General features: G+C 39.1%; 1 protein-coding gene across 5 annotated transcripts; it reads left to right on the top strand.

Moving 5' to 3' along the window:
• Positions 1-3774: 3774 nt before the first annotated feature.
• Positions 3775-23639, top strand: LOC145890504 (membrane-associated phosphatidylinositol transfer protein 2-like). 5 transcript variants are annotated; one of them, XM_082981601.1, is made up of 30 exons: positions 3775-3940; positions 4105-4237; positions 4873-5076; positions 5140-5315; positions 5482-5539; positions 6074-6258; positions 6492-6600; positions 7443-7526; positions 8811-8894; positions 10771-10851; positions 11737-11804; positions 12610-12735; positions 13094-13227; positions 14227-14410; positions 15220-15357; positions 16655-16684; positions 17096-17222; positions 17593-17740; positions 17899-17975; positions 18207-18332; positions 18536-18622; positions 18791-18939; positions 19010-19126; positions 19422-19562; positions 19963-20087; positions 20543-20692; positions 20877-21060; positions 21484-21612; positions 21672-21749; positions 22125-23639. In XM_082981601.1, the coding sequence occupies exons 1-30, from the start codon at positions 3863-3865 to the stop codon at positions 22233-22235; spliced, it is 3621 nt and encodes a 1206-aa protein (XP_082837727.1). In that variant the 5' UTR covers positions 3775-3862; the 3' UTR covers positions 22236-23639. The 5 variants fall into 5 exon arrangements, with proteins under 5 accessions (XP_082837727.1, XP_082837724.1, XP_082837728.1 ...); XM_082981598.1 differs by lacking the exon at positions 16655-16684 and adding an exon at positions 16236-16481; XM_082981602.1 differs by lacking the exon at positions 16655-16684.
• The last annotated feature ends 792 nt before the right edge of the window (positions 23640-24431 follow it).

The raw sequence follows: 24431 nt of genomic DNA, 5'->3' as shown, positions 1-24431 counted from the left end.
GAAACTACTGTTTCGTGTTTTATTCAATCCAGTGAGGTTTTTCGTACCCAAAAAGCTCAAAATCCATCTTATAATGTTCGTGAATTTTCTGCGACAAATCTTTGGGAATCTTGGCGAAATGTTTCTCCACTTTTGCGAAGTTACTTTTAAAGTCGCGTTTCGGGAAAAACACCTCACTGTCATGTTCATTCAATTTCAACGCATCACTTATATAACTGACATCCTCTCTGAAAGATTCGAACTTCATGATGTGGTTGTAACGATGCACACATGGGTTGCACTTTGTATCAAAAAATTGCCAATGGTCATCCTTTTTCTTGGACGCTAGAACAAAGTTCAAAAAATCTTCGAACGTTGCCGTCCCGTCGTCTGTGCGGTTCCGATCAAGAGGATTGCTCCTTAAGTGTCTAAACTCTTTGTTGATTTTCTTTGATAAAGGACCATACACATACGTGAACCCCGGACTGTCAGGCTTCATCTTGTCATTATAAGCTGAAACCAAACGACTGAACGGATTTCTGACGGTAATTATCTGCAATAAACAAACAAGAACGTGATGACAACCACGAAGGGTAATAAGTTCACGCGGGCGGCGTTGACAAATATTTGCAGTGAAATGAAACTCCCGTATGGAGTGGATGTGGGTCTGGTTTGACGCTATGCATATTTACATATCTAACATCTGTGTGCAGATTCCTTTGATATGTTGTTACAACACCTTAACATGTAAGTTGTGATTCGCCACAGATGAAATAAAATCGTACATCACCTTTAGGATTGAGTTGTCCCAAGCTAGTTGGGACTGGGTAGAGTTTCTGCGTGATCCAACCCTAGTATTTTGGTTGGCCAGTTTCATTACCCTTCCACCGTTTATCTTTTGTTTGAAGTAATCTTCATTGTTGAAGAATTCTTCGAAAACGAGGACAGTCTGGAGCCAACTTGTATAGCCGCATTTGAATATGTCGCAAATAGCAACCTGAAAACCACAGTTGCATGTTGACATGTAAAATCAATTTAAGAGATTCACATTTTTTTAGATTTCTGATTGTGTTGAAATGGACAATTTTAACTCCGAAAGCCTACTCTATGTCAAAGATGATGCATCTCAGAATGAAATGCGCTGCTCAAGTGCCTTGGATCCCAAATGAAGATATTTATTTACTCTTGTTGATCTTAAATCGATCGGTTTTTCAAATATTGCGAATAAACGTCTATACTGGCTTTACATGCTGTAAAGATTAAGATTATTGCAACATGCAGTAATTTAAACCAAATAAGCATATTACTGTGAAAACGTTGGTTTATTATCCGTTGCACAGTTATCACATGTGTCACCTTATATTTCACAGAATATAATGCTCTTTTGTTTGGTTTCTCGGAAACTCCTTTGAAATCCTTTTTCCATCTTCTGCAGGCAGCTTGTAGTGTGTACCTGCGTTCACTCTGAACAACTTCCATCAGACTGACACGGCTGTTGTTGCTTGATAATGAAACAGCTTTGTCAGTAATGGTGTCTTCCTTGACTGCTGTAGTCGTTTCCACTAAACCTGGCATGGGTTGTCTCAGGTGGTTTGTTTCATGTGATGTTGTGTTTCCCACCTCGCTTTGCCTTGATTTATGTCGAACAACCTAAAAAATGTTTTTCTGTGAGTGTTTTGGGGTCTAAACAAAAAATTCATGTCCATTAAAACGGCAACCAGTACCCACTATAGCTTCTCGGGAGACAAGTGTTATAATAAACATACTATACAGTAAACAAGACATTTTATCCAACCTACTTTAGTGCTTTCTTTGACAACGTTGTTGTGCAAAAATAATATCGCAGCTCCAAGTGCAAAACCAAAACAAAATGAAAACAAGACCTTGCCACTCATCGTATTGAATACTTTGCGACCTGCTGCTGAAATTACAGGGTTGATAAAAACAAGATTATCACCGAATGATTGTTAAAAACATGCCAAAAACAAATTAATGAAATAAATTTTCTGCATTCAAGGCAATTATTTTACCAATTTAAAGGATTTCTGTCGTCTCTATACTCCATCAGTTGGTGCTGAAGTTATATGTAAGTATCAAAGACGCTGCCTTTCTACCCATTGATCACCATAAACAGGTAAAAGAGTTTTGAGAAACATAACTGCAAATCAAGTTCTACGAACAAGCACTTAAAAAATGGTCAATTTGCACATTTTCTTGCAGACTAACACTTTGTCAACGCATAACAGTATAATGGAGCTGTGGAAAGGCCTGTGGTTATACTGGAGTAAACAGGAGAGCAATCATTGACTAACGCTGATGCAACAAAGTCAAATTCGATTCTGGAGAAACAGGGACAGTCACTCTTTGGAGAGGCTCACGAGCGTGATTGGTTGAAACTGGTCACGCATGATCGACACCGGGAAATGTTTGCAAATTGTATTAACTGGCATTTTTAGCGGCGAACTAAATAAGACGAGGAAAACGCGGAATATAGAATGTAAATCTACTTGTACTTTGTTAAGGAAATAATTGATCCGCTATTGCTTGTGTTACAACGTACAGGACAGTGCGAGCTGTTGTGTAACTGACGGGAGGGGATTTTGTTTTGGCCGTTTTTGCAGAGCATAGCTCAGCATCGTCGTACAACGATATACATGTGAATAACGCCAACAACACTTATGTTCGCTGCATAATCAAGACCGAATATTCCGTATAGTTTTTGGTTCACAAGGTACTTTTCCTCATCTGCACTCTCTTAGACTTATGATACAGTTGCTCATTTCGTTTAAACACTCCCGATAATCGTGTTGAACAAATTATATTTGCTGACATATTTGGGCGACTGAGTTATATAATAAATCGTAAGTAGCCGATTTATCTCCAGTTAGAAACATTTTTTTACAGAATGCTATTGTAAGGATTCATGTGGTAAGTGTATGCACTTGGTTTCCTTGCAGCTAAAACGTAAGAGACTTAAAAAACACACACACGAATAAATGCATTATTAACTGATATAGAATCCCCAGCGGCCAAACGTCAAAAGCAAGATATGGTCAGCTATACTTAAACGTCGAATTTTGGAAACCAATTTGGTACAGGTAAGTTAGATCAATTTGCACACAATAGATATTGTGAACAGACCCTGTGAGGTTTCATCCATATCTCGTCATTTGCGTTTGGTTTTCAAGAAATATATAACATGGTCGGCCAAAGTTAGTGTAGCCTACAGATCGTAATTTTATCAAACAACGGAAGTACGGTACATACATCGTATATAACCGCATACTTGCTAATTTATTTGTGCTGATTGTTTTTCAAAAAGTTATGTTTCATCGTTTTCGAAAAATCAACGCTGCCTAACTTGTAACAAGGCAACCACCAGCGGCGGTAAAGGGCATACATAAACAAAAACACTGAAACTTTCAACTCAGTCCTTGCAGTTGATGTGAAGAGGTTTGTGCTGTGTGGGCGAAAGGTGAAGTTTAAATGATGTGCTTCCGTAAACACCGGGTGATGAACAACTCACATACAATGCGCGATGACTTTTGCCTAGACAGAAACACAGTGTTTGCGGAAGTTCGGTGCGAGTTAATGTACTTAGTCACCTTTGAGCTAGAAAGCATGCTTCCTGTTCTATGGTGTTTCAGGCACGCAACAGATTGATGAATGCATCAGGCAACTCACCATATGCTCACATATACGACCAATGGTAACAGAATCTGCAGCTCAACTTTTATAGTTTTATATTAGTCAACTTACCGTACTTTATATAGTTATTCATTTTTTATCAGGAATATGTAGAGTTGCAAACTAGTAAAGCAGGCAAACTGTGTCTGTTGAGTAAACCTGTTTTCGGTGGTGTTTGCCAAGCTGAAAAAGCAAAATGTTAATAAAGGAGTATCGCATTCCAATGCCCCTAAGTGTGCAGCAATACAGAATTGCTCAGCTATACATGATACAAGTGGGTTTAAAATAAAACAAAGTTTTAATTTTATTTCCAATAATGCAATACATTAATAGATCTGTTATGCATAGCTGTGGTGTTAAAAAAACAAAAAACTGATATAGGAACAGAAAGAAAAGCATAAAACAACATATTTAAATGTAAGAGTAATATATTTGCAGAAGAAGAGCAGAGAAGAAAGTCAAGGTACAGAAAGTGGGGTGGAAATAATTGAAAACCAGCCTTATACCGATGGTCCAGGGGGTGATGGGCAGCACACACAGAAAGTTTATCATATCGGAAAACACATACCGGGTTAGTGTGGACGGCATTTATAAATGAGTTATTTGCATGTCTGTGCTTGTGTGTTTCTACTTTTGCTTTAACCTTACCCAATGCAAATTTGTTTCCTGAAATTATACTTTATAATGCATTCTAATCTTTAAATGTTTCGAATCGTTTTTTCTTTGACACCTTCAATGATTTCATATACATATGAACTTCATTGTTTGCAATAGTGTGTTATTAAAATTTTCAATTGTTAGTGGAATACTATTGCACTTCTTTCTCAAAAGCATAGTAGCTGCACAAAGTGTAAATTTATTTGTTTGGTATATCCTTGTCAAAATGCCGTCAAGTCTAAAATATTATGTTCTGAAAAAACGCTGCCAGCAGCCATCAATATCGTTTGTGGGAATGAAGGCTCAAATGTCCTATTATTAAGTGACATATGAGAAGAAATTTTGTTTTATTTCCTTGGATTATATTAATATTAAGGATATTGTTACACCAAATTAGATTGTTTTCGACTGCCTACAATCCTTTGTTGCACCTTTGTTAAAAGGTCTGCTTGTTTCTGGTGCTTATTTAGTTATGTAATTTCACCACGATACTGCCTTATGTTTTATACTGTTAATTCTCCCATTTTACATATATTTTACAACCTTCAGGGTGGCTTGTGGCTATTTTGCCTAAAGATGCTCTGATTGTTGAGGAAGAAGCTTGGAATGCCTACCCCTACACTCGGACAAGATATACATGCCCGTTTGTAGAGAAGTTTTCAATTGACATTGAAACGCGATATTATGATGATGTTGGAAGTCAAAATAATGTTTTTAACTTATCACAAGCAGAACTCCGTGGTAGAGTGGTTGGTACGTGATGAAGTTTTAACTAGTTTTTGGCTTTAAATGTCAACGTGCTTTTCTTCTTTCCAGACGAAATTGACATTGTCAAGGAACAAGTGAGCGATTACAAAAAAGAGGAAGATCCAAAGTTTTACAAATCCAAGAAAACAGGATCTGGGCCCTTGAATGATGACTGGCTGGCGCAAATAAAAAAAAATCCAACGGAATTATCTCACCCAATCATGTGTGCCTACAAAATGTGCAAGGTAGTCTTTATTTTTTTGGCTGAAAGGTGCTCCGCAGTGGTTTGTCTTTGTTGTTTGTGTGCACTACTGCATATAGCACAATAATTATATTATGGCTCTTTGCTATATGTAATATTTATTCATCTAAACATCCACCTGGTTATTTTGAAGATTGCTTTTTTTTCAGGTGGAATTTAAATACTGGGGAATGCAGTCAAAAATTGAAAAATTCATACACGACACAGGTACAACTTCGGCGATTGCAGAATAAACTTGCTTGTCACTGCCTTGATGTGGTGTTGTTTACAACAAATTAAATATGTTATTGCCTGCCTAACTGGTCCCTGGAGTATTAACCAGATTTACAGTCCTAATAATTTTAAATTCATTGAGTCTGCCACAATCTCTTGCTACATGACTTTGTATTTTGCCTTTGTTGGCAAACTGTTTTTTTACTTCAAATTTTTGATTTTGGTTACTATTTGGTTTTGCTTCAATGGGATCCAGGCATCAGTGATCATATTACAAGGCACTAAAATTTCATAGCTTTGCTATTTTACATTTGTTCAGAGAACTGTTTGGTTTTGTATTTTTCACCTATTTAATGTATCCATTGTAATGTCTGGTAAATCAGATTTCAACATTTCAGATATGGTCAGTGACCATCACTTTGTAGATATTGATTCTCGCAGTTTTAAAGTGCTTTGACCCGCATGGCTTGTGACTTTAAATTCTACCAAATGTAGGATCAAATGCATTATTCATGTATGGCTGCACAGGCTTAAGGAAGGTGATGCTCCGTGCTCATAAGCAGGCCTGGTGTTGGCAAGACGAGTGGCATGGACTCACAATACAAGACATTCGAAGACTTGAAAAAGAAACTCAGCTAGCGTTACAACTGAAGTTTGGTACTGTTGCTTCTGATGATACGGAGGATGAAGATGATGATTATTACAACCACAAGGTAGGAAATGAACATAAATGCAGGTTTATTTTTGTGGATTTCAAATACTGGTATACCACTGCTGAAGTCCACATCAAAAAACGTATAGTTTCACAATTATTTGTTATGCATGCAAATTACATTACTATTATAACAATCTTTAAGTATACACATTAAACAAACCATTTATATCATTATTTATCAATTCTATGTTAATGTCTGATCTCTATTTATCGTAATTTTCCTTTTTATAGCCTGACACACCAACAATAGAAATTACAGCTCTCAAGCAAGATTCAACTGACCCCAATACAAACTCAAGAAGAAGTTCAGGCTCTTCCTATATTTTTAGCAGTAAATCAAGTAAGCAAAATGTGATTGAACTGCTTAATAAACAGTAACTACAAATTTTTAATGTCTACGTTGATGTATTTGTTGCTGAAGTTCACAGGATATAAAATATTCACTAAAAACTGTGTTTTGTTGAGGAGATTAGAGAACTGTACGTAGGATTTACATAATTACATTTTTTCTCTTTTTTACATTATCCTGCCTTTCAAAGCCAAGTGACAGACAATTTAGCAGAGCCCATTGTTCAGGTTCCTTTTCAGCCTATTTTCGGCCTTTTCAGGGAGTAGGCAAATATGGTATTTTTTGAGGGAATATATGCAGACAAAATTGAACTTTGTGAGACAAGACAACTACAAACAATTTGTTAGGTTACGCTTTTATTGATCATTGTTTCACAAGAATAGCTGCAAAGGTATTAAACTTCAAAGCATTCTTCAACACAGCCACTTACACAGTGGATCAATACATTGATTGGCCATGTTGGACTTAACCTAACTGTTCAAAAGGAAGTTTAGGGCAAAAATATTTCAGTCAGCATAGGACTTAATTTAAAAAGAATTACATAAATTTACAGCGTAATAATCCTAAAACACAGATATTTATAGATCATGTGAATTAAAATGATAGGCTGTTTAGGGAGTTGTAAGGGTTAAATGCAGTAAAGTGATTATACCAGTCCAGGAAGATCCTGTTTTTAGCATTTTTTATTTGAAACGGTTTTTCATCATTAAGAATTTCCAGGAAATAAAAAGTGTGGAGGTGTTTTCCGATTCATAAGCAGGTTGCTGTGTTATAACTGTGCAGTTCATTGCAACAACTGTGCAGTTTATTCATGTTGAAATTTTGATATAAAGGTCATAGACGAAAAACTGGAGTACGGCGCTACTCATCCAGTTCCATGTTTTCCACCAGAAGCAAGCAGGGCAACAACAAAGATGGTATGTTTTCTTTTGTCCTATTGTGCTTAGTTGGTCTGTTTTTTGTCATAATGCACGTTTTTAGCATAGAGTTATTATATCTGTGAAAACTTATTGTTTACGTATTCAACAGTCATAGGGAATTTAAATGTTTTGAAAAATTTAAACCAACTCGTAATAATTTGATTCATGTGATGCTCCGTGTGGTTAAAGTAATCTTGTTATTTCCAATTGCTGTTTTTCAACAACCATTCGGTTTCCTTCATAACGTACGTCATCAAATTGTATAAAATTATTTTTTTTGTAATACCCGTTGTTAGGATGTTTTTAAATGCCAGCACACCAAAACTCATTTTGAAATGTAAACGTGACAACATGCACCAGCACACAATTTCCTACAAGTCCACCAAATAATCGATCTGATCAATTCAAACAGCATGTTTATTTTTGGCTCCTCTTTGACAATATCCGCTTGTCAAACTGGCGTTCAACGAGAGGATGGGTGTCAGGGTGGCTTTTTCAAATTATTCGGATTTTATTAGCACACGTTGGTCCGATTACGAAATTTACTTCACGGAATATGCAACGAATTGTGTCCTGGTTTTATAACTGACGTCAATTCCTGGGAATAGTTTGTATCGACGTAGGTTTGTTGTTTTGCCGAAAGAGTATTTCAACAACTTAGTTTAAAATTAACAGTAGTAGTATGTCCCATGGGTGCGGATGGTGCCATGAGTTGTTCGCTTTTGTTCTGGGATCTGCCTCCACGCGGGTAAAAGATGCGCAACATTATTGCCTATGTATTTTGACATGGTGGTCTGATTGGAAAATTGCATATATTTGGGTAATTACGTCTGCCACCACCAGCAAATATTTTACTACATTCAAATTCTACGATCATCAATTGTTTAACAACCAATCGTTAAATTTTTTTCTGCACACCTCTCAGTGCTGCAATGTTACCATGTAAAAGTGTGCGTCGCACTTCTCGATTATCGTGCTATAAAGGGAGTAACAACAATAAACAACACGTTCATTTATTGCTGCAAATCAGCAACGCCAACCCGTGGCTTCTATTAACACATTATTCTCGCGACAACGAAAGTGCAATTTTATGCTCCCTTGCCCTTGCATTTCGACCCCGGTTTAAAAAGAAGAGCAAAACACGGCCAAAAACTGCAGGCTTTGCATACGTTTACAACCGATCGATATTGCCGATACGGGCACCCAAGGTCGACCAATTGCTTTCGGACCTTTCAAAACAACATACATTACTTGTGGTTTATTTGCACTGTGCGTTGACAGGATACGTCGACGTGAAGCTGGAGGGAATACGACGTGACAGCACTGATGTGTCATCCGATGATGACGAGTTCTTTGATGCGTCAGGTTAGTTGTTGTATGAGCGTGACTGAGTCGTATTTTTAAGCCATGTATCTGGTATGTTGTGCTCAACGGATGAATCCTGCGCAGTATCTAATGGTTGATGTTTTTGTTTTATTGTAATCATGTTGCATGTAGCATCTATTCATTTAGGTTATATAAAATCTGAGTGCAGTGAAATTTGGATCTTTTCTTGTTTGACTTTGGTGTTTGAATAAAAAGGGCACGTGTTCGCCATTGATTGTCCTACATCGATTTTTGTTATTTAAGTAAGTGTTACAGACAACCTCCGTCAACTGTATTTTCAAAATTTCGCAATTTAATAAAAAATCAATAATTGAGGCCAAGACGTGCATTCCTACTTTTCCAGCGCAATAATTATTATTGTTTATTGATGAAAACAGCATAAACTAAAATTCTAAAAACACTTTCTGAGACATCCTCTTAATCTCAAGTGAAATTTTTTATTATCACATAGGGTGATTTATTAACTCGTAAACTCGCACTGTTGTTATAACTGCACATAAATCCCCAAAAAGCCGAATAAATCTCCTACATCACCTCTGTCCCCGTAAGGGCAGCGAACCTCTGAGCGACAAATGCATTAAACCTCGCGCTGTGGGACGACGACATGCCACAGTGGTCCGCCGACGCTTAAACGCTGTTTAGTTTGGCCCCAGCAGCGAATTAGCGGTGTGTTTGATTGACAAGCGCTCCCCAGTATCGGATTGACATTTCGGATTTGCGCTCGCCGACTCTGATTGCATTACGCCAACGTCATTGATCGATCCGCTGGAGGCCCCCTATCGCTCATTTTCCTTACGCCGGAGCGCTGTGTTTTGGCACAAGGGGCGGTGTTTCCTGCTTACACCCTTTTAAAAGTAATTACAAAGGTACGGCAAGATTATGGTGGTGTGGGTAGATTTACATTGGAATATTTTGTTATGTCGAACTGGTGGTAGTGGTTTTGGATCGGAGATTTTCATGACTATATCATGGTTTTGTAATGTTATGTTCTGTATCATTGGATTTAGACATTTTTAGTGCTTAATCCAATTGCCAAAAACCCAAGTTATGTTTCCAAAGGGAGGCACAATTCAAAAACAGACCAAGAATTGTTTAAAACAATCCTTGTAATGTGGAGTGACAACAACAAAACCGCAACGGAAATGTGAAGAGCAATTTATTGCGAACACTTGTGTTGTTCGCCAATTTTTAGTTGTTCTATGGGAAAAACACGTTGATATTTTCATTTCACAGTACAATGGGTGTCGCAATGAAGATGGGTGAGATCCGCAGTTAAAAATCACTAATCTATATCGTTACAAAACATGGTTAACGGAGCAAAATTTTATCACTTCCCATGTATATTTAGACAAAGGGCACTTCCCACAACGTGATATGGTGCGACTTCTTAATTGCTTTTCAGTGAAATTTTTACCTCTTAAGCACGGATTGAATCAACGCACGCTTAATTAACTGGAAACGTGTGACATAAATTTGTTGATCTGAAATACAGAAACATTCGTCCAACAAAATACTACGTCTCTAACCGCTTGTCGTTGGTTTTTGGGACAAGTATGCAATTTCACTTTGTGGTATATGCAAAGTTTGCAAACAATTTCTGAAATTTAAAACCACTCACCGTCATCTTGTTGCCTGGGAACCGGATTGGGATTAACATATGGAATCATTCTTGTAAAAATGTTTGACCGATTACAAGTTGAATCACGCTGGCGTAAACCCATTGTTAATATATTCCTATCAAAATTGTAATCCAAAGCAGGCTTACATTGTGGTATTTAAGATGAGATCCAGATGATTATCGCGTACAAAAGTATTGACCCGCACATGTGAACAAACAATATCCTTTCTTTTGTAGATGACTTCGAGCTATCGAGCCCTCTACATTCGCTTTCCATATACAAGTGGGGAAGCTCAGAGGAAAATTTAACCGCCCAAGGTACGCGTTCACCTATTTGTGCTCAGCAAAACTGAATATATTATCCTTAAAATTCAAAGAAGTATCAAGTGAGCCTATATTTGGAAAGATGTGTTTTCTTTTGGAAGAAACTGGATAATTTTGTTCGTGATTCCATGAAAATTAATACTGACCAAAAAATGCTTTACATTGAAAGCATGTTCTTAACGGTGTATTAAAAAAATAGTCACCACAACGTGGAAGTCTTTGCTTGGCCTTTTGGCCAGCAAAGTCTTCTGATAGTAACACCAGATACAGAGATGAGACCTTATGGGTCGAAACAGTGGCCATCTGTATGCAACTTACACATAAGTGAAACCAGTTGAATGAAACGGGCTTGGGTTTGAACGAATGGTGCTGGTAATTTAAACTCTGCTACAGAGTTCTGTCGTAATTCCACCTTGTTTTATGGACGTGCGATGACGTCAGTCACGTCACCTATTTTATGCAGACAAAGGGCTTCGCAGAATCACAACTGCTAACAACAATCAAAATGCCACTTTTGTATTTTTGTTTTTGGGCCTCAACTCTGTAAGGTCCGATTACAAATTTGAATCACGCAGCTATGGACAGTTACGTCACAGGAGGAATTGAAATTAATCAAGACTGCAAGGACTTACCGTTCAAATTAGCCTAAAACGGTTTCTTAGTTTTGTCGCTTGAGGAAAACAATACATAAACAATGGTTTGATAGGAAAAGGCAGAAAGTTCAAACCGGATTGCCTGTTCGTTCCAGGCACAATTCTCTTCGTGTCATCCGGTTTGAAAGCATTGCATTCTTCTTGCATTGTAGAATCTGTTTCGAAAACTTGACTTCGCTTCGTTGAATTCGTCAGGCGTTAAACGTGCTTTTGTTTTGGGTTTCAGGAACGGTTCCAGCGGATGTGGAACACCAGAGCAGCTTAGATAACGACCACGATTACGCAGCTGAGGAGGTACGAACAAAAATACATTTGTGTTTTGCGCCATTGATTTACTGTGTGATAACTTGCGTTGTGGTCGTTTTTGTTGAAAGGGTGCAAAAAACTTGGAGTTAACTATTCTAACCAAGATAGCCAAGGCTATTATGTGTACGAAGGATGATTAACGGCATAATAACCTTGGCTTTCCTGTTTAGAAGAGTTTTAATGTCTTATCTATTATAGTTAGTAGGTTACAAACATGTGTGAAAAACCCTGACCAGCAGTATTGCGACGTGGTAACAATTGTGCCGCACAGAAAATATGATACAAAAGTAGGCCAATTACTGTTGATTACTAATTGTGTGAATGTAGGTGGACAACTAAACGATCCAAAAAAACACAAACACCCCGGGTCGCATTTCCTTTTGTGATCACATGAATTAAATACAAAAGCGCAATTAATCTATTGCCTTTGAGTCTTGACATGGCCACTCTTACCCTATCCAGTCCTACTACACCTTAGTGTCAACAATGTGCTTAACTCTGCCGTTACACAATACGCATGCTAACTCTATATACCAGTGTTTCCCAACTGGTGGTACGCGAGCACCTTTCCGTAGTTTACGGATATAGTTCGAATTGAAAAAAATCGTTAGTGATGTTCGTTACTTCACTAAGTGGCAAGCGTCGAAATTGTTTTACTCCAATTGGTACACAACCACAAAAAGATTGGGAATCACTACTATATACAATACAAACTTGCGCGAATGCGACCGCACCAGACCTTATATCCGATTTCGTTTCGAACTCCAGCAATTGACCCCTCGTTTCCTCGCAGCTGCATCACGACATGACCAACTCCAACAACTTCAATTCGTCCCCGTGCAAAATCAGCGCACTGTTCCTCGTCGTGCATGGGGGGAATCCCCTGGAGGCGTCGAATCAGTCGTTGCAGTCGAAACAGGTGCGTGTTGTCTCTGGTTTTGGGCAAGTTCAGTGTACGTATCGTTTGCGTTGACTTGAGTTTGAGCAGAGAGGGCGCGCAGCGTTCATCGGTTGTGCTATATTTAAACCCTTAAATGCACCCGTAACATACCTAAACCCTATGACCTTTTATCATGGTGTAAAAATTATTGTGGTGCAATTTCGGTTACAAGTTTAAACTCATGAAACACCTCGTTTTCGTTACAAACTTTTTCAAGACTGGATAAAATATATGCCCGGACAAATATTACCACCCCCTGCCGGCGTAAGCTCCATACCAAATAGGCCCTGATTTCAGCGCACCTTCTTAAAATAGCTTTTGCTCCTGGTTTTGGTAGAGCGATGTGCAAATCCTTCAAACCACAATGGATACGGTTATGAATGCCCACTACAAAGGAGCTGTCGGCCATGTTGCAATCCGATTGGTTCCCTGTTCCGCCGTGTGCAGTGAGGCGTTTCAGCTACTGCAAAGGTGAGTCGTTGTTATGTCGAAGAACCAGAAGGATCATTTTGATTACTTGTGTTTCGTTGTCTGCATTATTCACTGCAAGCCTAGAGATTAGTAGAAACACTATTTATATCCATTCAATTTCAAATATTACTATAATAACGTTGTGTCAACGTTTCTCTGTAATTGCCAGGTTTTGCTTCGTTAATTAAAAGAATTTATCATATACACCCATTGTTTTAACCATGTTTGGTTTAATGAAAACTTGCGCACTGGTGTATCTTAACCACATTATAACCAGCAAACCCGCTGAGCTCCCTCATCTCAGGTGGTATAGAGCGTTGGGTCTGGTTAGCCCAGATTTTCCAGATCTCGCTCCGACTTAGTGGCTGATCTAGCTAGGCTGCGGAGCCTGTAAACCCAATGATATACCCATTACTTTAGCCATCTTTGTTTGTGGTGAAACTGCTGATTTTGTGTTGTGAGTCCTTGTGTCGAAATAACAAATAATGTCCGCTGCTATTTTTTTCCCGAGTGATGTTTTCGTGTCACGAAAAAAAACACCGGCGCCTTGAATTAGTAAAACGGCAAAGGTTCTGTTGTCAACTGCTATTCTGTTTTTGTTAAGGTAGAGGTAGGCGGTTCTTTCCATGTAACGATTTGTACCGAGACATAATTAACTAATTTAAATAAGATCCAAATTTCAATTTTGGTATTATCACCACATTTTTAATTTTTTTTTTAATGACCTCAAAAGGACTTTGTTACATCACTGCTCAAAACAATTAAATTGCGACATTTGCGTCCTTATGCATTTTGGGTTCGGGCCTCAACTAAGTGGGGTCACACTGCTAAAGGACAGTTACGTCACAAGTCAAGGGGCTTTTGTAATAAATCAAGACTACAACATCGAACTGACGGTCAAGTTAGCCTAAACATTTTCTTATTTTCGTCGCTTGAGAAAGAATGCAACACATAAACAATGCTTAGTTCCACATGTTTAAACAATATTTATGTTTGCAGCATCAGTCCACACGGTGGCGATTCAGGCGCACAGGAACGCAACTCGGTGTCGAGTAGTCTCGTGTCCCTATTCACCACTTCGTCGTCACGCTACAACGACCTCATCCAATCGCTGGCGAGCAATTGCAACAATGTATACAACAACTTTCTTAACAGCTCGGAAGGAAAAGGCTTTCAAGGACAGGTGAGCTGTCTGGGAAACAGCATTGTTTCGAAATTAAACCAAACCTCGTGTGTGTTGCATTTCGACCAAAATATTGTTTTTATGCGACAAGACGCAAGTTTAATATTCGATCGATGACGTAACTGTACGCTCTGTTTTAATTTTTTTTCCAATGTCGGTATTGATGCGATCGATCCAATATCTGCTATATGGAATATTGATCTTAGGTGGCATCAACTTGTACAGTTGGTACTAACCTTTCTGTCTGAGACAAGATTAATGTTGACGCAATATTTGTGATCAACCTCTTTCACCTCTTCTCTGTATTGATTGCTTATCTTGGCTAAAGATTTTTTTCGACGCATGCTGATTGAAAGCTATTGGATATTTTTATTAACTTTGCTGCTAATACTGCACCCAGTTAGTGGATATTGACTGTAATAATTCTTGACCGCATGGACTGTTTCAAATCAAAACCAAATCAAGTCATGTTTATTTTACGCAAAAAAAAATTACGCAGATGAACAATACGCAGAAGAAATAAAATGACATGAGCATCGATAAAACCACAAAGCCAGGCGCTCATTTTTAATGCAAGTGACGTGCATTGTAATGCAAGAAGCACGTAGCCGCAATTCTAAATTCCTGTTCATTCAGTAAAAGTTAAGAATTGCTTTCCAGAAGAGCAGCATTTCGATGTTACAGTTACACTACGCCGTTTGGCCGCCACAATATCACTATAAAGCCACAATGTTGAAAAAATCTATTTACGTTTCTTCCAATTTTACAAACTATATTTGACAATAACATATGCATTTCTAACTTGGCAGGTGTGCGTTATCGGTGACGCGGCTGGCAGCATCTTGGCTTACGACCTCTTGTGCAAGTTTGCCACACCGCTCCGTCTTCGTCTTCGTGCTGACAGCGGACAAAGCAGTCGGCGGGGAAGTGCTCTCAGCAACCAAGAGGTTTGGAATTTCTTATGTGTTGAATGAATGAAACGCAAAAATATTTAAACCGATTTGTTGCATGAACGAAACAGCCTATATTAAGTTACATATTTAACTGAATTTTCCTATATATGCATTGTCTATTTTGCTGAAAGTTATGTTCTTATTCTGCACTGCAAGGTTTAGAAATATGTTGCAATGGCGGTAATACAACTTTTTCAAATAAACCCTTGGCTGAATATTTGTATCTCCTGTACTCCTGTAAAATTTTTTCGTGTTGGTCGAGTCCGAAAGCCAAAAACCGAATTAAATGAAGTTAATTTACAATTTTTCTCTCCTAGTTATGCAAACCCATGTCATGTAGCACGATAGGTTGTATAGAAGGCTGATATCTTTCTTGTGATAAGCACGACAGGAAAAAAAATTTGCTGCAAAGTTTTTTCTGATCCTGAAACGAACACAGTGTTATTATCATACGTTTCCAATTTTTTTCGACCCTAGTTATTTTATTTGAAAGCCGACACTCTATGATGTCACAAAACATGTTGACAATAGATAAAAAACTTTGTTGAATCTATAAGACAACATAGAAATAAGAACGCAAGTACAGAAGGGACTAAAACAAAGAAAAATCCCAGAAATAAAGACGGTATGGAAGTGGAAGCCCTGGTTACAAGGCATTCCAGTAATCTGCAAATACTTCTATTTGAAAAAAAAACGTTGACTGGCGAAGCATATTGTTGCAACAGTCATTGCTGCTACGTTTTTTCATTCTCGTAAGCAGCGTGAAGGCGACTCGTAAATGTTATAAAACCAAACCAAATATGTTCTTCATCCACTGGAGAAGTTTTGTTAAGTTTTTCGTCAAATCACGTCTCTTGAAACGTTCAACACAGGAAGACGAATTGCACAATTCCTCAAGTCTGCCCTCCTCCCCCTGTTTTCGCGTATCTCCGCCCGCCCCCTCACTATGGGACCCCCCCAGCCAGGTGCTTCCCCGACGCGGGTCGGCGGCCCCCATTCTGAGTGGGGGATTTCCCTGGTCCGAAGTCCATCAGCCCCACGCGAACCGGAACACTTTGTACCCGGCTTCGCTACACGCCTTGCACGTGCGACGTTTAAGTGATCAATATTGCGGGGAGGTGCGTTAGGTTGCCGTGACGTCATCGCTCGTCGTAGTGATCACGTAATCGAGCATGTCGTCATTTGTACCTTGCTTGGATCCAAAACCTACAGTGTTATTCACGTTATCGGCTTTGTCAGTGAGCCTTCCGACAGGGCAACACTTTTACACTGTTTGCGTCTCTTATTGCAGACAGATGTTGCTGTCCATCACCACGCAACAGTCAGTGTTTGCATGAGTCTTGACGCATGTTTGTGATAGTTACACTGTTGCACAACCTGCTGTCTATAACAAGATTCCATGGATCGCATATGATCCCGAGTGAAATGGATTTCTAAACCGATTATCGAACATATTCCACATAACCTGTCTCGTCAGTACATAACCTCAGTACATTCACAATGCTTGTGCTATGTTTGTCGTATTCATTCTTTAACAGTATCCGTTTGGCAAAAAATGCACAAAGAAGGAAAGCCAACCATGGATGGGTTGCCTTTTATTACACCAAGTTCAGTAAAAATACGGCCTGAAATTTCTTTCCCCAGTCACTTCCATGCACGCTTTTTCTTGTACTAACCATTAAAAAGCATTTCACTTTTGCAAACACACGACTAAGGACACTTTTTGATACAGAGATCATCATCTGTGAGCAGTGTAACGACCAATACCCCCCAGTTGCACGCTCAGGCTAGCGTGACGTCATCAGTTATTGACGTCGGAAATAAGTTGGAGTTCGACGTGACAGAATTCTTCGTGTTGGGTTGGTGTACATTTTTTTGAGGTTTTTATTTCTGTACAAATAAAGTGTCCGTCGTTTCAAAATTTGTTCTTACTCTTGCCTGTGGGAAAATTTCGTAGTTTCCCGAAATTGGAATTGACGATGTCGCATCTAGACGTTTTAAAAATTTAATTTGTCTGTGTATATTATCTATTCACCCGCACACAATATATTTCTACGCTATATTCGCTTGTTTTTCTGTGTCCTTACTTGTACGAAATCCCGACATACTATTCGTCATTTTTGACCCAGTGCCGCTGATAAATTGGTCGAAGTAACAGCCTTTCTAAAATTCAATCGTCAGTTCGAATTTGGACTTCAAACATAACCGTATTTTTCCACAATATTTTAGGATCGTCGCTGGCTTACATACTAGCAATGCGACAACTCTCAAACGAACACGTGAGCCCGCCACAGCAGCCTGCTTGCCATCAAATATACAACCTGTTCTACGCCGGCGATCCTTCCTCAGCCAGAATCGAACCCTTGCTGGACGCCAAGTAAAATTTTATCCCTAGAGTTCGAATATTTGTAAAACTGACCGGTTTTAGCCTCGGGTTCTCGACGTTTCCGCAGATGGTTACACTGTTTGGTGGCGATTGTCATTGTGTCGAAACACAAAGTCCAATCATACCTTCAAACTCAACGTTTGTTGCAGATTCTCGAAGTTTTCTCCGATTAACGTCGCGAATTATCACATTTTCCCTCTGGGAGATGGACAATCCCTGTCGATCGGTTTGTGTTTTTACCTACAATCTCACCTAAGTTAACTTGCCGGTGGTCGGTGGTTTCTTTGGTCTGCGGTGTTAAAGTGAAGTTTTTAAATCATTTAACCTCTAATAATGATTTTTTTGACCCAACAAACCATTTTACTTTCAAACTAACTTCGCACAACATATCAACAACACAAGAGAACATTTTCATCAATCAGCACTGGCCATTAAATCACGTGCTCTTGGTTGCCAGGCGATCTGCTCAGTACGAGCAACGAGGCATTTAGTGACGTCACTGCGCTTGGCGCGAGGCGTCCAAGCGATTGGAGCATAACGTCCGGTTACCTTGACAATCAGTCCAATTCGGCGATTGCGCAAAGTAAGTTGTGACGCAACATTGATGACGTCATGTTCGATATATTGTGCTTGTTTTTCTGCAGACAAATTGATTTATCAAATTTGCTGGAGTTTTATTTTGATTTTTTGTTGAAAGAGTATTTTTTGTTGTTTGAGTAATGGTAACATTCCCAGTGTGATGTTGCCATGGCCACGCATTTTTTAACGTTTGCATGACGTAATCAGAACCGCCCGTGCATGACCATTCGCCGTGCGACGACGACCAAGTTTTTAAGTGCCTTCAAGATCAATGCAATCATCCACACTGCAGAGGTATTGTGACGTAACAGAATGTGATTGTGACGACATGCCTTGACTTCTATGCTGTAGTGATATCGTGGTTGACGTATTATTATTACTCCCAACTCGACACTTTTGTGTTTTCCTGCTTTAATTCGAATTGTATGACGTCATCTTAATGTCGTAAATGTTACGTCACAGTCGCGGAACGGTGGTGGGGGGAGAAAAGACTCGACTTCGCGCTCTTCTACCCGGAGGTTTTATCCGACTTCCCATCCTCATCCCTCCCTCATCTCTTCCACGCGAGCTTCTGGGAATCGGCTGATCTCGCTGCCTTCATTCTGCGCCAGGTAGGAAATTCTAACGTTTTATGAGAAGAAATGTTGAACAGAAAATATTCACGAACGTTTTCTCCGTCAGATCTTTCACAAAGAAAACGTCCGGGTTCGGTTAAACGACGGGAAAGACGAAGCCAACTTTGTGTCACCATTTCCCAGGGAGAAGTGGTCCAAAAAGCGGACTCAGGTTAAATTACGGGTACGTTTAAACTGTTTAATATCGCTGCTTCCCCTTTATTTTCGAGACAAGATATTTTTTTAGCATGAAAAGATGCCTACAGTTACCTCAGTACTGATTTGTTACTTTTTCCCCAATTAACATAGTCAATAAAAAAATCACATTAAAATTTGGCATTTACGATTTGCAGCTGTAGAATATTTATGCATTGTCATTTCAAACCATCGTAAATGATACACGAACAAGCTTTTCCAGTCTGAATCAAACCAACTCCCACAAAACCCAGATATTAAAATGTCGCGTGAAATTGTTCCAGAATATAACTTCCAACCACCGAGCTCGGGATGGGATTGCTTTGGAAAACAGTCCACAGGTTGTGACTGGGAGGTTTATGTATGGCCCCCTTGATATGGTGACGCTAAACGGAGAGAAGGTCGACATTCACATTATGACACCGGTATGGGTCTGAAGATTCTGTTTTATTATCGACTAACAAATTTAAAGCTACGATATTGATCTGGAACTTGACTGGGAATTCAAATGTAAAAACTTTTAAATTTTCCGATTGTTATTTGTTAATAGAAGTTAAATGCACTGTTCGGGGTGGTTGTTAAATGATATATTCGAATGTAAGCAGAGTTATTTCCCAGAACAACAATTTGTTTTTATTTATGTTTGTTAGTTTCTGTAACGCCACCAAACATTGTATTTTCGAGTCCACTCACCCGAAAATTAATGTGGTTTCAAATTCAAAATACCAGCTCAGCCATTCCCCCCATATCTGCATTGGTCCTTTTTTAAAGGACATTTGTTCCGAATGATTGTAGTGAAATATTCTTTCTTTACCTTATGTACAGCCCCCTGCATCTGAGTGGGTTCATCTTGGCACGGAAGTGACGAACAACCACGGTAAGATTACTTACACAATACCCGAACAGAAGCGGTTGGGACTGGGCATCTACCCCGTGAAGATGGTTGCCAGGTGATGCATAGACCTGTACTGTGCTTATTTTGGTCCATAGCTGTTTTTCTGACTCTCTAAAGTATACTGACTTATCGCGTGTAAATGGGTCGTTAGCGGTATGAACTTAAGACTGCAACAAAAAACAAAAGGATATTGTCGGCTTTCGTGGCTCTACACGGCTTGTCCAATAATTATTGATTTTTCATACAAGATGCGTTACACTCAATGTCGCCTTGCCTTGTTAAACGAACAAAGCAGAAAAATTCCAGACATCCTTATAAAAAGTGACATGGTTGCTCCGCCTTACGAGCTGAAAACAAATGAACAAGGCGTAACGTGGCTACATTTTTTTTATTTGCGAATTGACCTTCTACAATAAAACATCCTTTAAAATTTCTTGAAAATATTTTTCTAAAAATAACCCGTATGGGTGGATTCGATACAACATATTGAAACGAATGCAAAATATTCAGAGGCGACCACACGGTTGCGGACAGCTACCTGGCGGTGCTTCCCCCGCAAACCGATTGCGTCATCTTCAGCATCGACGGTTCATTCACAGCAAGTGTTTCCATAATGGGTTCCGACCCCAAAGTGCGAGCTGGTGCTGTCGACGTTGTACGGTGAGAATGGCAACAGTTCAACCAACCCTGCTCTTTATTGTTCATTTTCTAATGGCGATCATTGCAATAGTACCCTTTGACGTTGAGGTATAGCTTATGTTGGGTATGCGGCCTTCTGTTGTATCAATATTCGCTATGGATAAAATTTTTGATTACGGCTAACTGTGTTGAACATCAATTACAGTCTGTGGCAAGACCTTGGCTACGTCATCATTTACGTCACGGCGCGACCGGACATGCAGAAACAGCGGGTGGTGACGTGGTTAGCGCAACACAACTTTCCACACGGGTTGGTTTGGTTCAGCGACGGTTTAACTCACGACCCGATGAAACAAAAAACAATTCTGCTGAAAAATCTCATGACCGAGGTATGGGCTCAGTTGCAATTAACCCGTTTCCATGCCCACAACAAAAATGGCCAATTTTTCGGGCGTTTTGGTTGTGTTGTGGCATTTTCATACAAAAATTTTTTGGTTGTTACAAACGATTTTTTTTAAGGCAGTTTAACTGATGCTCTAATTGTTGGATTTTTCGTTAAATTTCTGAAGTGCGTTTTTAAAACAACACAGGGATTTGTTTAAAACCTAAAAATTACACTCTGCAAAATTTCACTGTGGACATGTATTGTTTTCGCCTTCGGATTTATCATTCTCAAAATTTTGAAATTTATTTCATAAGATACTATTGCGTTACAATGCATGTTTCTATATTACTGGAATTAATAAATCTCTATACCGTGTTTGATATGCCCAAACCTGTCGTGCTCACCATCAAAACGTATTCTTTTTCAGTACAAGCTGAGCTATTCAGCCGGTTACGGTTCGAGCAAAGACATCGCAGTCTACTCCCAACTCGGTCTTGCCCCGCACCGCATTTACGTGGTTGGCAAGGCAACGAAAAAACAATCCCATCACTGCTCTGTAAGTTTACTGTCGCCCTTTGAGCCGAAATAAATCTAATATGAGGAATTTTCTTGCAGTTGATATCGGAAGGCTACTCCGTCCATCTTAACGAACTTGTGGCCGAAGGGCTCGAAGCTGCGAAGTTTAACGCGCAGGTAAGTTGCGGGTAGAATTGTGGGCAACGTCACTGCCTACTTTTTTCAATTAAATTGTCAGCATCAAAAATCCTTGTGTGCTGAACCAGTTTCCTGCTGTGCGTTTTATTCCTTTTACCACCTTTTCAAAATAGACCGAAGTAGACAAGTTTTGAAAAGGTTAGATCTGTAAGGTCCCATAATTGCAGCTGGTGACTGTAAAAAAAAGGACTTCTGGTAACAAAATGTACAAATTTATTCGCTTGAGAAACAATTTTGTTAGTGTGGACGCACAGCGGAATACAACACAAGATTATTACCGGTTTGCCTGCATATTTATGCACACATGTTCAATTTTTCCTTCGTTTTTCTTCACCATTTGTTCACACCCTTCAGGTTTTGCTACGAAAAGGATGCTTCGGTCTCCCAGGCCAGATAAGCTCCATGCGAAGCCGAACGCTGAGCGGGAAAAAACGGAAAACCGTGAAGAAGCAGGACACCCAGTAACCGCATATTCCTCGAATTCCTTCTGCATATTGCGGCTCTGTATACTCAAGGCACTTAGGACGTTCCACTACCATTTTAATGTTCCATGGTTACCCTATGTTGGGGTCGTTGTCGATATAGCGTTTCACCTATAGATTTTGCGTAGGACGTGACGAGTTACTGATGCCTATTCCCTTTGGCAATGCGACCGAAGGTGTAGCTTTTAGGTTATGTTGCCTGCATAATGTTCGTATGCTGACTTGCGTGTGAATCTTAGTGTTTCTTCAATTGCGAAATTGCTCCTCATTGCCAGACCTTCACGCACACGTACATTCAATGTTTTTTTTTTGTAGCAACATAGGTCTCGCGAATATAAACTCACACTTTTTCTTTTCGTTACACCTGTCTGTACAAAATGAGGATTTTCAAACAAGCGGCATATTTCGATATCCGATCAATCCTTAATTTTACTAAAATACCGCTAAATACTGTGGGTCCTCACTACCTTGCACAAACGCATCAAAATATTTTATTTTTTTGCTTCACTCTTAACTTATCAGTACCCTGTTTACTTTTGTAACTCCCCAAATTAACACTATTGCATGATTTGCGCTTAAAAGTTTTGGGCATTACGTAAACAGTCCTAGGCTTGCACTTAACTCACTATGGCGGTATTGATCTCCTGTTAGTCCTACATAGCGTTGTACTGTGAGGGGATGTTTTGTTGTCATTCTTCGGTTTGGCTTCAAATCTATTTGCTTGATCAAAATTTACGTCCATGTTACTCAACATTTTGTTAATTCTTAATGCAGTTCCACACATAATTCTTGTAATGTCGCCTCACGCAATGCCACAGATACTGAACACTATATCTTACTCAAATACTTCTTAAAAACATATTTTTGTACCCACTTTTCAAAACAAATTGTCGTTTGCGCGGAGACAAACTGTGCGTGTGCAGCGGACGCTTAGTGTGGAGAAGAAAAATCTTTTGTTGAATACATTCGTGTTCCGATAGCTCATAGCTAAAAGCGTTGCCATTATTTGCACAATGACTAACCGGTGGTTAACCAAACGCATATCACTTAGAGGCACAATCAAAACTGTCTTTTTGCCGGCATTCTTTTGACTGTTCATGAAATAAACACGAATCGCAACTTTTACTTTGATCCGATTGCTAATTTTGCACCATCTTTACATCATGCCCTTTATATGACTATCTTGTGTATTTCCAATTGTTCGTTCTGATAGTTGATTGTAAGCTCCCTTCCGGTTTCACATTTCTGATCATAATATCATGCCCTTAATCTTGCTGTTCCTTTAATTTTGCACCGGTCGTTACTTGCGTGTTTCGCAGAACTCATTTCCCAACAGGACCTTTCTTGCGTTTTCATCATCGTCATTTTCGAATTGAAGACAGAAAAATGCGAAATGTATGGTTTGATTTGCTGTTTTTTTGTCGAAAAGTTGCCAGACAGCTGTGGACTCGAGGGACAAATAGGACAATTGCTATTATTTCCACTAAGAAATTTGACTGTCGCATTTTTCTGTATGGAGTTGATACGTTACGTAAGCATACAGCTATAGTTACGTAACGAAAGACAAGTTACGCTACGTTCACCCGAACGTTTCACAACCTGGGGTTGCAATGGATTTCATTAAATCCCGAAACATCAAAATTCACTTTGCCACCAAACAAAACTAATTTGTTCTTAGTGTGCAGGAAATAGTCGTATCGAGTTGCCGACAATTGCATTGTTTAGACAGAGTTACTGTTCAAAAATAGAGTGGTGATAGCCGTATGGAAAAGAACTAAGCCAAATAGTCTCAATGATGAGAGTTGTTAAGCATTCAACCACAAAAAAGTTACCCACACTGTTACAGAGTTCACGTAGGCATTAACATATGTCAGTTCTTTTTAAATAAATGAGGAGAGACTAAAGCAGGGTCGCAGGCTGTATGATTATCGTTAAACGTAGTGAAGACGCTAAAAAGGCTGGGAAACCCTGATAACCCTTCTCAGTGGAATAGTAATAACAGGCTATTATGTGTCAGTGTGTGACACAATATTTTTCTTCCGCTGTTGGTGAATATGCAAAATATAACTTAGTTGTAAACATAGACAAAAGTGGACTTACATTTGTTCAAATAAGCAGTTTTCTAATTATTTTCATGTTTAATCGAGTGACAAATCGCTGTCAGTTGTGGAACAGTGAA

Source organism: Ascidia mentula, chromosome 2, assembly GCF_947561715.1.
Source record: "Ascidia mentula chromosome 2, kaAscMent1.1, whole genome shotgun sequence".
Lineage (NCBI taxonomy): Eukaryota > Metazoa > Chordata > Ascidiacea > Phlebobranchia > Ascidiidae > Ascidia > Ascidia mentula.
This window is presented reverse-complemented; position numbering and strand designations above follow the sequence as displayed.

What these genes read in the sequence shown, in the direction of transcription:
- LOC145890504 (XM_082981598.1), top strand. Translation starts at nt 3,863, where the DNA reads ATGTTAATAAAGGAGTATCGCATTCCAATGCCCCTAAGTGTGCAGCAA. An exon ending in AAAATTCATACACGACACAG is followed by an intron (nt 5,540 to 6,073) that starts GTACAACTTCGG and finishes ATGGCTGCACAG; the next exon opens with GCTTAAGGAAGGTGATGCTC. An exon ending in CTGCCTTCATTCTGCGCCAG is followed by an intron (nt 18,940 to 19,009) that starts GTAGGAAATTCT and finishes TTTCTCCGTCAG; the next exon opens with ATCTTTCACAAAGAAAACGT.